General features: G+C 35.0%; 1 protein-coding gene across 1 annotated transcript; it reads left to right on the top strand.

Annotated features, from left to right (window-relative positions):
- Positions 1 to 2316: 2316 nt before the first annotated feature.
- LOC137715201 (farnesyl pyrophosphate synthase-like) lies at positions 2317 to 5903 on the top strand. Its single transcript, XM_068454443.1, has 11 exons — positions 2317 to 2520; positions 3342 to 3366; positions 3449 to 3564; positions 3656 to 3742; positions 3836 to 4041; positions 4143 to 4194; positions 4635 to 4730; positions 4926 to 4970; positions 5064 to 5153; positions 5248 to 5319; positions 5489 to 5903. The coding sequence occupies exons 1-11, from the start codon at positions 2407 to 2409 to the stop codon at positions 5615 to 5617; spliced, it is 1032 nt and encodes a 343-aa protein (XP_068310544.1). The 5' UTR covers positions 2317 to 2406; the 3' UTR covers positions 5618 to 5903.
- The last annotated feature ends 7322 nt before the right edge of the window (positions 5904 to 13225 follow it).

Consider the following 13225-nt stretch of genomic DNA (forward strand, 5'->3'; position numbering starts at 1 on the left):
TTTACTGAAATTGAAATTACCGGAACTGAAAATATTGAAATTTTTTGGTTTGGTTTTGGTAAGAAAACCTGGTAAAACTGAACTGAAATTTATTATTAATATATAATATATTAGTTTATTTAGTTGTGATTAATTTCAGTAAAGACAAACATATTCAGTCATCCTCTCTTTCTTCTGTACTCATTTCTATCTTTACCCTTCTCCACTAATGTTCTCTCATCCCACTCAAATTCACATAAAAATTACACCAAAACTTGGCACTTGAAGTCACTTTTTTTTTTTTTTTTTTTTTTTTTAGTATATCGATATTTTTACACTAGGGAAAGGGAGAGTTTGGCTAAACCACACAATGAGCAACCTAATTTGGTATCGAATTTGCCATCCACGAGATTCGAACGTAAGACCTTTCACTTCCAAATGAAGAGGAATACCACCAGATCGTAATACTGAATGGTGGCACTTTAAGTCACTTAAATATGGGCTAAAATTACACCAATCAAAATTTCTGGTTCCGTTTTTTGTTTGGCATTTTCGGTTTGGTTACAAAAGTGAAACCAACCCTACTCTATAGATAGGTTTTTCTCTTCAACTCACACGTTCTGGAATCAAACTATCCATCTCCCTTTAGTGTAGCTTATAGTAGTAATATTGCTTGTAATTTAAAACAAAATTAAAATATCGCTTGTATAGAAAATCAAGTGCCCCCAATTATCAACTACAAGAATCTAAGACCCGAGAAAGTTTTGAATATGATCAAGACACTGACGCATATTATAACATGTTGAATGACATGGTTGATACTTTCCCAACTTCAAATATATAATTTGTATGCAACTTACCACATATGTTAAATATAAATGAAATAATAACACAACATAGCGATACGTCAGACACAATGAAAAACCTCTCTCGAATATTGTAAGATTATTGGGCTCCAGTCATCTTCCTAACCCATTTCCCAATATTTCGAAGCCATTCCACAATGGAAACGGGCTCTTTTATGAGAAGTAGGCCCAACTCCGAGCCCATGCACATTATAGCGTATAGATCCGGCCAACGTCTTTTGAGAGAGATTTTTCATTGTAATCGGAACACATAACGGAATATTATATATTATTCTACAATTAAAGAAAGTTTTGGAAGATGTTTTACTTTATTTTTCGAACATGTTGAAAAATATCTCTTTGGACATTGAATTTGGTTGTTGTCTGGCTGGCTCACATGCTTTGACTGAGTGCGAAGGAAGGTGATTGGTAAGATGAGATCTCAATAAAGTTGAGATGTTTACCGTGGTAGATATTGGCGGGCGACACATAAACAATTCGAGTAAAACTATGTTGTTTTCTAATTTGTCATTTCTTTCTTTTCAAGGTTCAACTATTAAAATGTCCACGTTTTATATTCCACTCGTTCAGTACTCTTCACCTGGTTCACTAAAGTTACTATCAACAACGATGAGTCATATCAGAATAGATAGATATTCGTACTATTAGACTGATACCCCATGTTCGTAATTCATTTGATTTTAGTTCACTTAGAAATTTAATTTCGTTTAAGGATGTGAGATTTTGATATCTGTTTTGTACATTTATTAGGAGAGAGATACCGGTGACGAATTCTCATGCGAAAAAAAACGAAAAAATTCAAAATATTTTCACAACATTACAACTTTGATTTGTATAGCTTTTGCTTGTTTTTATTTGTTTATGAAATTTGTATCTTTTTTAAGGTATGAGCTTTTGTACAATACATGTTAAGAGCAATCCGATTCATAAGAAAAGCGTTAAAAGTGTATAGGGATGAACAAGGTGGCTCATCATTCGACAAGAATGAGCTTGGCTTTAGATAATTCATTAATTTGGTTTGAGGAATCTCTTATGTAATTTTTAATCTGTCTTTGAGGATAGTACTGCTTAGTATTTTGTTGGTGAGGGATGCTTTTTTCCCTTCATCCTGGTGAAATCATCAACAAAATTTTTATCGAGATCCATTGTATGCATCATATCGTTAACTATATACATATTTCTTTCTTTATCAATAAATATTGTACTTATCTAAAAAAGTGTATTTATAATATTTAATTTAAATAAATGTGTTGACTTTCAAAAAAAAAAAAAAAATTGTGGTTTGAAATTTGGTGTTATTTATTTATATGGAAAATAGAAAGTAAAAGCATATTCCCAAATAAAATAAAAAAAGTAAAACAAACATGGTAATTTCTGTGTACTTATTAAGCCATCATAGTAGCCCACCAGAAGTGACTTGTTCTCCCTCCCTCAAAGCTTGCGGCTGGCATCTATTTATAGAGCCTCCTCCTTCTCCTTCCTCCATTCTTGTTCAAAGCTCTCCAAGCTCAAATCTTTTCCTTTCTCACTCCACATACACACACACTCTCTCTCTAGAAAAATGGGTGGTGATTTGAGGTCTAAGTTCTTGGAGGTTTACTCTGTTTTGAAATCTGAGCTTCTCAATGATCCGGCTTTCGAATTCACCGACGTTTCTCGTCAATGGGTCGAACGGGTATTGCCATCTAACGCTTTAATCTGTACGTAATTCATAGGTCAATGTGCATGCCGTTGAAAGATTGAGTCTTTTAAATTATGATGTTTAAATATTCTGATTGCTGGTGTTACTGTTACATTCAGTTAAGTTTTGTAAGATTTTCTGTTTTGGGTTTTGGATAGATTTTTGACCCTTAACTTTGTCGAAAGAAAATGTCGAATCGAGGAAGATTTGATTTTGGCTGGAGATTTTTTTTATGGGATAGCTTGTTGAGACTTGGATTGGTGAGATTCTGTTGAAATTTTGTAGTAGTATTGGTTTCGATTTGATTTGGTGGTTTAAATTGGCTCGAAAGCTTTAATTTTCATCGAAGTAAGACGAACTTCTTCCATTGTTTGTTGGGCTTGTTTGTTTGGCTTGTTATTCTACACTGATATGCAAGAATAAAGGGTGGAGTGTAGAACGATGGTTTTGGAGTGCCAATGATAGTTCCCGACTAGTTAACGCGACAGTAAAAAATACACTGATATGCAAGAGTATCTGATTTTTAATTATGATTTTTTCATCTTTAAGGTGAAATTATAACAGCATATTGTAAATTTAAAATACGCTGATGTATTTATGTGTACGTATGTATGGATACGAGTCTGTGTCTGGGTTAGCAGTTGTTCTTCTGCACCTAGATATGGGGTTGAAGGCCAATGTATGTATATGTTTCTGTGCACAGTACAACGGTACAAGTTTCTTCTCAATTGTGCTGTTGCTCTCGAAATCTTTGATTCCGATTTCATACTGATATTTTACGTCCTAATTGGATCGTTGGTTCATTTTTGTTGCAGATGCTGGACTACAATGTGCCTGGAGGTATATAAATGTTACAATTTCTGATTTTTATATCACATCTTTGCGATTGAACTTCTGCTCATAATGCTTTTACCGTTTGCAGGAAAGCTGAATCGAGGTTTATCCGTTGTTGACAGCTTAAAATTACTCAAGGATGGAGAGGACCTAACGGATGATGAAATTTTTCATTCATCAGCACTTGGTTGGTGTATTGAATGGGTACAGCTCCTGCTGTTTATCATACATCCACACCTCTCCTCTGCATTGGTTACAACGGCATTTTGACCTACCTTTTTATTGAATTTTGCAGCTTCAAGCATATTTTCTCGTCCTCGATGATATCATGGATGGCTCTCATACACGTAGGGGTCAGCCCTGCTGGTTCAGGCTGCCAAAGGTGTGAGCCTCGAACATGAGCGATTCTTTTCCTTGTGCGTTTCTCTTTTTAATTGCTTTGAAGATTCTAACTTCCATAACTGTTAAATTCTAGATCGGCATGATTGCTGTGAATGATGGCATACTACTTCGCAACCATATCCCGAGAATTCTCAAAAAGCACTTTAGGGGAAAGCCGTACTATGTGGATCTGCTGGATTTATTCAATGAGGTTGAGTTTCAAACAGCTCATGGACAATTGATCGATTTAATTACCACTCATGAAGGGGAGAAAGATCTATCAAAGTACTCATTGTCGCTGTAAGTAAATAGTGATGGTTTCGACTCTACACGATTGATTCCCAATTCAATCTATTTACTTTTCCTGTTACTTATGCTCAAGTGATTGTCTTTTCATGCAGTCACCGCCGCATTGTTCAGTACAAGACTGCTTATTACTCATTTTACCTTCCAGTGAGTACAAATTTCTTTTACGCTTTCATAGCTCATGGTTCTCAGATTCATTTCATCTTTATGGTCAATTGTCAATTTCGCTTTAGAGAAGTTTTCAACTGATGGTGCCTTACGTAGGTAGAAAGTCTGCTTTCTTATTGGCATGTAATGTAAACGCTGTTACGCCTAGTCCTCTTCTGTGTGAATGAAACTGAAATTTTGAAGATTTTTTGTTTCTGATCATATATTTGAATGGCTGAAAACCTCTATAGAACAGAGTTTTTGTTTGCATGATTTCCTCTGTAAAAGAAGTGAACACCCGAAACCATGTGAAGCAATTAACTAACCTTTTTACATGATTGTCTGTCATTTTTACTTTATTCTAAGGCATGCTTGTTCATCCCAGGATTTGATGAAATTTCTTTGACACGAACATGCTTATAACCAATCTATGCACTCAGGTAGCATGCGCGTTGCTAATGGCAGGCGAAGATCTTGAACACCATGCTGATGTGAGGAATATTCTTATTGAAATGGGAACTTATTTTCAAGTACAGGTAATAATTAATTTCACATATGAATCCTCTATTATTTTCTCGCTGATAAACTGTAGCATGATTAGGGAAAAAGAAATGGAGGATTGCCAAACCTACAGCTCCACGATCAATTTATGACTACCGTTTTTCTTTTTCTTCCTTCTATATAAGCACCCTTTTCACAGTAACCGAATGATATGCTGATGTATTTTGTAGGATGATTATTTGGATTGCTTTGGTGATCCCGAAGTGATTGGAAAGGTACTTTTTAAGCTATTTTCATTTGGATTCTGGTCATGCCCCTACCTTCAAAGCGTTATGAACGATCTAACTGTTTGTCGTTTGAAATTTTAGGTTGGGACTGATATTCAAGACTTCAAGTGCTCTTGGTTGGTTGTGAAAGCTTTAGAAATTGCTAGTGAGGAACAAAAGAAACTATTACATGTAAGCAAGTAAATCTATGTTCTAATGTATCGTATACTATTCCCGTTGTTATAGTTCTTGGTCATATTTATCCGCGTTTGTGTTATGCTGCCAGGAGAATTACGGGAAAGATGACCAAACATGTATTGCAAAAGTAAAGGAACTATACAAAGTCCTTGATCTTGAGGTTATTCTCCCTGTCTTCTTGTTCTGCTTTACTTTTTTATTTTTTTTGGAGCCTCGTCTTTAACTGGGAAACATTTTGCATAACGTCAAGGGTTTATTTCTCGTGCATTTTTTTTCTGGATTTGGAACCAATGGTTTTAACGTTACTTTATTTAACTTGCGGTTTGTAGGGTGTGTTTCTGGAGTACGAGAGCAGCAGTTACGAGAAACTTACAAAATCCATTGAATCTCATTCAAGTAAAGCAGTACAGGCAGTGCTGAAATCATTCTTGGCAAAGATATACAAGAGGCAGAAGTAAGTAAAGAAGGAAGCAGATACCGAATGCTTAGCAACGGCAATGTCACTGCCTCGTTTCTAATAAATGACGACGAAAAAGAACAATAAAAAAAGCAAAATGTGTTTGTATCTCTTCTCCTCTGGTTTTCCTGCTTCTGACTCCTGTGAAAAAAAAAAAACTCACCTGCTGAATCCGTTAGCCAAACTATGTTAATTTTGGTTACTATTCGATCGTTGTATGTTAAATTATGTTGTAAAATTGATTTCGGCTTGCTCAGAAATTATCTCTGACTCACAAATTAAATTAATTTATTTCCCATTACTGAAAAAAAGAATCGAAGCTGCTGTGTTCTATTGCATTCGGAGGTCAATTTTGTTCTTGTGACTCCATGCCTCCCTGAAGCAAATGCCACTTATTTTGCAGCTCCAGTGCAGATTCTGGCCCGGCTTAGGCCTGATTTGGTACTGAGGTGATTCTGAAAAAAGCTGGTATCAAAAAAAGCTGGAAGCTGTTTTTGTGTTTGGTAAACATTCAGATTCAGCTTTTTTTCACAGTTTTAGGTGAAAAAAAGCCAAAAACAAGAAGCTGCAAAACCCAGCTTTGAAAAACTGGTTTTTTTTCACATCTGTTTTACATAAAAGTTTACCAAACACTATAATACTGCTTTTTTTCCTTCAAAAGCACTTTTACAAAAAAGTTTAACAAACACTCTGCTGCTTTATTTCACAGCTGCTTATTCTCACAGCACATCAGCAGTAGCTTTTTTTCAAAGCACAGCAATACCAAACCAGCCCTTAGTATGCTCGTCTCTTACTGAAATATTGCGAGACTCGCACCCGTACTTTACGAGGGTTGGTTCAGTCTGCAGTACCAGTAATTTCCTGCACTTGCATGACTGATGCGTAGTGTGTGCACATAAGAAAGCATCCAAGTTAACATAGAGATACACATGCAGACACAATATTACTCACAACCAAACCAAAGTATAATCAATAATTTGACATTGAGAAGTTAATTTTCAGTTTTATCCAGTAGCTTCGAGGCTCGTTTAGTTTCGTACGCGTCTCTCTCTTTTTACCTTTTTTATTTGTTTATCAAAATTCTAAACTACGAACCGTTTTGGTAAACTTTAGAATGGAACCAAGAATAGAAAACTTTAAATTATTACATTTTCCATATTTTTCTATAACGAGATGAAGGAAGTTGCGTTTTACTGTAAAACTAATTGGTAATGTAAAAAATGGCTAATTTCTTATAAGGTCTTGGAATATTTGGTTCACCACTAACATGGGACTCTGTTCTTCACTTTCTCACACGGTATATTTTTATATAAACAACAACAAAGCCTTATCCCACTAACTGAGTTGGCTGTATGAATCCTAGAATGCCACTGTGCTCGGTTTGCCGCCAGTCTTCCGTAAGCTCCATGTATTCCACGTTTTTTCTTTAAGTTTCTTTCTAAGTTTTTCTAGTTCTTCCTTTACCCCTTTTGTCCAAAACCTCTGTATCATAATCGCATTTTCTAACCAAAGCATGATTGTCTATTTTTATGAATAACAAATATTGAGTTCTACTAAGATATTAGCTAGCCAATATTACTTTTGGCTTTGGAAAGCTGTTATTCTGTTTTTTCGTGGCATCAGAATTATTTGGAACTAAAAAAATTATTTAGAGATGGCAAAAAGTGGAAATTTGTGGCTACAAACATGTGATCAAGGAGTTACCACAAACTTGCAACTGCAAAAAAAGAGGTGGTTGAAACTTGAAGCCCAAAAATTCAGCTATTTGTGACTGCTGTCAAATTTGTTCATATTTCTCATCAAGATTTTCTTCCATTTTGTTAAGGGGTTGGGTAGAAAGATAATTGTTGTAGCACCTCCTTTCACCATCGCACCCTTCTCTCCTTGCAAGAAGCCAGACAACATTTTTGCTGTGGCGATTGGGGACGAACTTCGGCAATTTCCAAGAAGTCTCCAGGTTTACATATATATACACAATTTTCTTGTCAAGATTTTGTGATCTCAAACTTGTTCTTTCATTGATTCTTTATGTTTGTTTTCTCTAGTCAATTTTGAATATTTTGAATATTTGTGATCTCAAGTTATGAATCGGAATAATTTTGATGCTCGTGTAGTAAACATGCAGAAAGTGAAGAATTATCGCAAATCATTTCAGTATGCATTCTAAGTAAATAAACATGCAAGAAAACAATAAGTATCATTGGAAATCTGATATCCTTAAGAACCTTTTCTCTTTGAGCAATCGTCGTCCGGACTCAAAATCTCTGAGTGCAAGGGTGAATACATGATACTAGGGATAGATTAGCCACCGTGACACGTATGTAATAACGGTTGTTATTTCTTTTTGGTTGAAGTTTGACAGAAAAATATGGCTGAAAATATGGAGCAAAATCCCCGAATCACAAGGATCAAGTACAAGGGTCAAGGCCTAACCATACCAGAATTTAGCCTAGAGGATTTAAAGAAGCATACTCACATGCTTGTTTCACCAACATCACAAGATACTCTAAAATCATCAGGGTGGAAAAATTGCCTCTGCTCCCCAACCACTCATCCTGGCTCATTCCGCTGCAGACAGCACCGAACTTCAAGTATCGGCTCGGGCCTCAACCGTGTAGGGGGCTCCGTTGGCTCCAACCTCTCGGAGCTTGCGAACCGAAAACTACAATCTAGTCGCCTTAATGACTGAGTCTCTGCTCAGTAGCTTATGGAAAAATGCTGAGTTGAGTGAATAGTTGGCATGCATGCATTTAGCTTCTTCAGCATAAGAATAATACTATCAACAGCAAAACTAAGATCCTGATGAATTTTGGGTTTCTGAAATTTTGATAGAACTTTTGAGGTTGTAGTATTATTTGTTGATTAGTAACATATTAAGAAGCTTCATTCAAATTGTTTTTGTTAAATTACGATACAGCACATGTATTGTTTCCTTTTTCTTTTTTTCTTTTTTTTGGTAATACCAATGTTGACAGATGAGGATTGGGACTCTGAAACATCGAATTCGGGGGTAAATGCTCTTACTTAACTACGTACTGAAGTTGTAAGCCATGTTATTTTCACTATCTTGACTCTTGATCTTCTAATTAACCATTAAATAACCAGCATCAACAAAAAAAAAATTATCTATGATAGATCTAACATTCAGCCACAACAATTTTTGGGAAGGAGAAAAGAACTTAAACATATTTGTGATTGAAAATTCATTCTCCGGTTAAGATGAAACTATTTTAGTCATCTATATATAAATCATGGTTTGGTACTATTTATTGTCAATTGAATGTTACTTTACGATTTATCTTTGATTAAAATTTTGTAATGGATTCTATTAGTGCATATATTTCTTCAATTTTTTTAATAGCTCTATTCAATAACCTTTATACGCCAAAATAAAGAAAACCATCCAATTAAAAGAAGAAAGAAAGAACCAGTGGAATATACAAAAAGATTAATCAAGTTCAAACATAGTTATTTAATCAGTTGATGATACATGACCAAGAACCCCATAATACAAAGGAGAATACTGAAAATCATCGGTCTTCGAAGGCTTAGCACAAAAGAAAAATACGAGAACGAGCACAAAAGTGGAAGCAGCAGCCACACCTAGCACAAGAAACCAATTGTCTGTCGCCTCCTTGAGCCAAGAAACTCCACCACAACTAACAACATCTTTCGCAATCACGTCGTACTGTGGATACCTTAGGGTTTGGAAAGCCGGATCAAAGAAGTCCTCAACCCCGTGAACAATCAGCCGTCCATTGTTATAGAGATCCCACTCAGTAACTTTGACTAGGTTAAGAGAAGCATATCCATGTGTGCCGGCCAGTAGGGAAGTAACAACGAGAGGATGACCCGGCAGAAGAGTATCAACCTTGGAACCGTGACGAAAAGAGGCATCCATGGAATCTTTGTCCATCTTGAATGGCACAGCATGGTACTTGAGGAGCGTCAGTGGAGGCTGCGGGTACTTGGATTTAAAGAAAGCTTTGTCTTGTGGGCAAAAGAGGGTAAGAGTGGCGTTAGGGTTTATAGCATCAAGAACCATGTCTAGGGTAAGTGACATGGCATGATACCCTTTGTCGGAGAGCACGGCTGACACTAAACCGACGTTTATCATCCCTGATGGTTCGTGTTTCTTTGTTTCTTCGTACGGTTGGACAGCCTCAGCTTGCATGTTGCCGGTAACAAAGAGAGGTGAGGTGAGAAGAAGAACAAGTACAAAACCGAGTGCAAACTTGGGATCCATGGGAGAAGAGAGAGCTAGGTTGCTTTCAACAAGAGAGAGTTTGGTGAAACAAATATGAGGTAGGAGCACGTATATATAGTGCTGAGCCAGTTTCTTAATCCTACCTAATTCTAATTGATTTCCAAATCGTAAAGGGATTCATTTTTCTTTCTGGAGACATATAACAAAACAACAATTGGTTTCCTAAGTTTTTTTGGTTTTTGGGGCAAACTTATAATGTCAACACACCCGAACAAACCGTTTCAAATGATAAAATCCATCAAGTTCAACTCAGCAATTCCGGTATTACTTGGAATCCAAACACAATAACAAGTAGGCCATACTTCTCCAAGTAGCAAGTGGACTAGAACAATAGCTGGTTTGAAAGTGTTTTAAAATGATTAAAAATGCATTTGGTGAAATTGTTTTTGGTTTTCAAAAGAACTTGATTTCTTCTTGCAAGAAGCACATAATTTTTAAAATAATCGGTGTTTCTTGCAAAAAGGAATTAAAATGTTTTTTTTTCAAGATTCACTTTGCACTTTTACTAAGGATTAATTCCTAAAAACACTTTATCAAAAGTACTTTCAGTCACTTTAAAAACACTTCTAAATGAGCCATTACATGTAAGAGGTACACCACAAACAACCAATTGAATAACAGATTCCTATGTAAAGAGAGACTCACATAAGTATTAGATACTTTAAGGTATAGTATCAAAATTCCAAAAAGTCGTAACATCAACACGTTATTACACTTGAATGAGTAAGCTAGACAGATATTTTTTTTCATACCATATTAGTGTAACACATTATATGGAAAATGACGCTTACAATCCATATTCAATAAAATATATTCATTAAACATGTACAAAAATGTAATTTCACTAAAATTACCACACTTTAAATAGTAATAGACCGCATAGTGGCCCTAGTCAAAATTTTAAACTACTCACAAATGCCTATGACATCAAAGAAACTTTGGAAGGTTCCCCAACTTGGTGGATTTAGATTGAATTTTTCAGGATAATTGAAAAAAAAAGAAGAAATTAGGTTCTCATCCCTCATTTTGCTACTTCATTGATTAAAACCTAATTCATTTTCAATTTTTTATCAAGATCCTTGGGTATTAATAACATCATTAATTATTTTAATAATAAAATATTTTTACCTAAAAATATTCATTTAGTGTTAAAAATGTTACAATTAGTATATTTATATTTATGGCTAAATTTTTTATCATATATTTTTATTTTTAGTTTGTACCCATTTTTAGTTTGCAAACCTTTTTTAATTTGTACCAATTTTCTTTTCAGTTTTAATTTGTACCCATATATTAATTTCTTTTTGTGCCCATATTTTTTATAGTTTTATTTATATTTGTGCCCATATGTTTACCGTCACGTGACCTTGTATAATTAATCAATGATAGAAAAATTACATATGGTATATTTATGTTTTATGGCTAAACTTTGTATCATATATTTATATTTTTAGTTTGTACCCACTTTTAATTTGCAACCTTTTTTTAAAGCTGTAGTATTTTATTTTTAGTTTTAATTTGTACCCATGTATTAATTTCTTTTTGCACCCATATTTTTTAAAATTTTATTTGTACTCATAATTTTTTAATATTTTATTTGTACCCTAATGTGACATCCCACATCGCCCAGGGGAGTGATCCTTAAATGTATATTCCCATCCTTACCTAGCACTTGGCCTTTTGGGAGCTCACTGGCTTCGGGTTCCGTAGGAACTCCGAAGTTAAGCGAGAAGGGGGCTAGAGCAATCCCATGATAGGTGACCCACTGGGAAGTTGCTCGTGAGTTCCCAAAAACAAAACCGTGAGGGCGTGGTCGGGGCCCAAAGCGGACAATATTGTGCTACGGTGATGGAGCGGGCCCGGGAAATGATGCACCCGGGGCCGGGATGTGACACTAATTTATTTATAATTTACCCATTCTTCTTTATTAATGTACCACTTTGTTATATGCGAAATGTACCAATTTTTTTAACACTATGGATACATTCTTTTGCCATTTATTATTTCTTATTGTTACATAGTTTTTATCCATTTATTCAATTAAAATGTTTGAATTTTTTTATTGTAGCCGTTTCTAATAGTATTATAATGAGGGATTTTAAATTTATAGGATTATAAATCTCATAAAATATCAAACAATTAATGTCAAAATTATAAAACTATAAATATTAATAGTAATATAATGAGGTGTACAAAGTCAAGGGATTTTGATCAAACTTTGAATACCATTAAGGTTTTAGTAAAAAAGTGTTAGAGATTAGGGACCGCATTTAAAGTATCTATTGAAAAAACAAATTTGGAAGTCAGTTAAAGTGGGCCTATAGGCCCTTTTGCTTTACAGGCCGAATTGAGGATATGGGAAAACATTGGGCCTAGCCCAGCTGTCCAAAGAAGAATATAAACAAGACGACACCGTTCAGTATTTCGGTTATTTCACCGCCTACGGTTGGCGTCCATATAAAAATCAACACACAAACGTCCACCTCCGCAAAACATCAAAACCTCCTTCAATTTCGGAGTTGCAGGCAATTTAGGGTTAGGGTTTTTGAGGGGTTTTATGCTTCTGGATTTTCGGCTGTTTCTGAGGTCCAAAGGAGGAGTCTTTATCGAGCAAGAGATATTGTGTTTTGATACACTTCACCTGAAAAGTAATTAAGTTCCGAAAATTTGGATTTACAGTTCATATTTTGAGCTGAATTCATGGAAACAAACATAACCCATTATTTATTAGCCAGTAATGATCCGATTAATTTAGATTTTAATCTTAATCAATAGCCTGTAGCTTTAACAGAAGTAGGTAATGCTATACATACACTTACTTTTACTTCTCATACATCCTGAATGACATGATTTTTCAATCACTTTATATATCTCATCTACTACATTGTTCGATGAATAACACTACGGAAAAATCATGAATTAGAATAATTTTGACGTTCATGTGTCGGTAAACACACGGAAAATAAAAAATCATCGCTACTTCTAAAATCTTTAATAACCTAAATCGTTGACCGAATTTTAAATCTCGAGTGTAGAATGAATACATGATATTCGGGATAGATTAGCCAGCATGACACGCTTATAATAACGGTTGTTATTTTTCTTTTTGGTTGAAGTTTGACAGAAAAATATGGCGGAAAAGATGGAGCAAACTCCCCGAATCACAAGGATCAAGTGCGAGGGTCAAAGCCAAACCATACCAGAACTTAACCTAGAGGATTTAAAGAAGCATACTCACATGCTTGCTTAACTACGTACTGAAGTTGTAACACGAAATAACCATCAGCCACGACAATTTTTGTGAAGGAGAAAAGAACTTAATTAAACACATTTGTGATTGAA

Source organism: Pyrus communis, chromosome 14, assembly GCF_963583255.1.
Source record: "Pyrus communis chromosome 14, drPyrComm1.1, whole genome shotgun sequence".
NCBI lineage: Eukaryota > Viridiplantae > Streptophyta > Magnoliopsida > Rosales > Rosaceae > Pyrus > Pyrus communis.

Coding starts and splice junctions, on each gene's coding strand:
- LOC137715201 (XM_068454443.1), top strand. CDS start 2,407: ATGGGTGGTGATTTGAGGTCTAAGTTCTTGGAGGTTTACTCTGTTTTG. Junction 3,565..3,655: donor TTGGTTGGTGTATTGAATGG/GTACAGCTCCTG, acceptor TGAATTTTGCAG/CTTCAAGCATATTTTCTCGT. Junction 3,743..3,835: donor GCTGGTTCAGGCTGCCAAAG/GTGTGAGCCTCG, acceptor GTTAAATTCTAG/ATCGGCATGATTGCTGTGAA.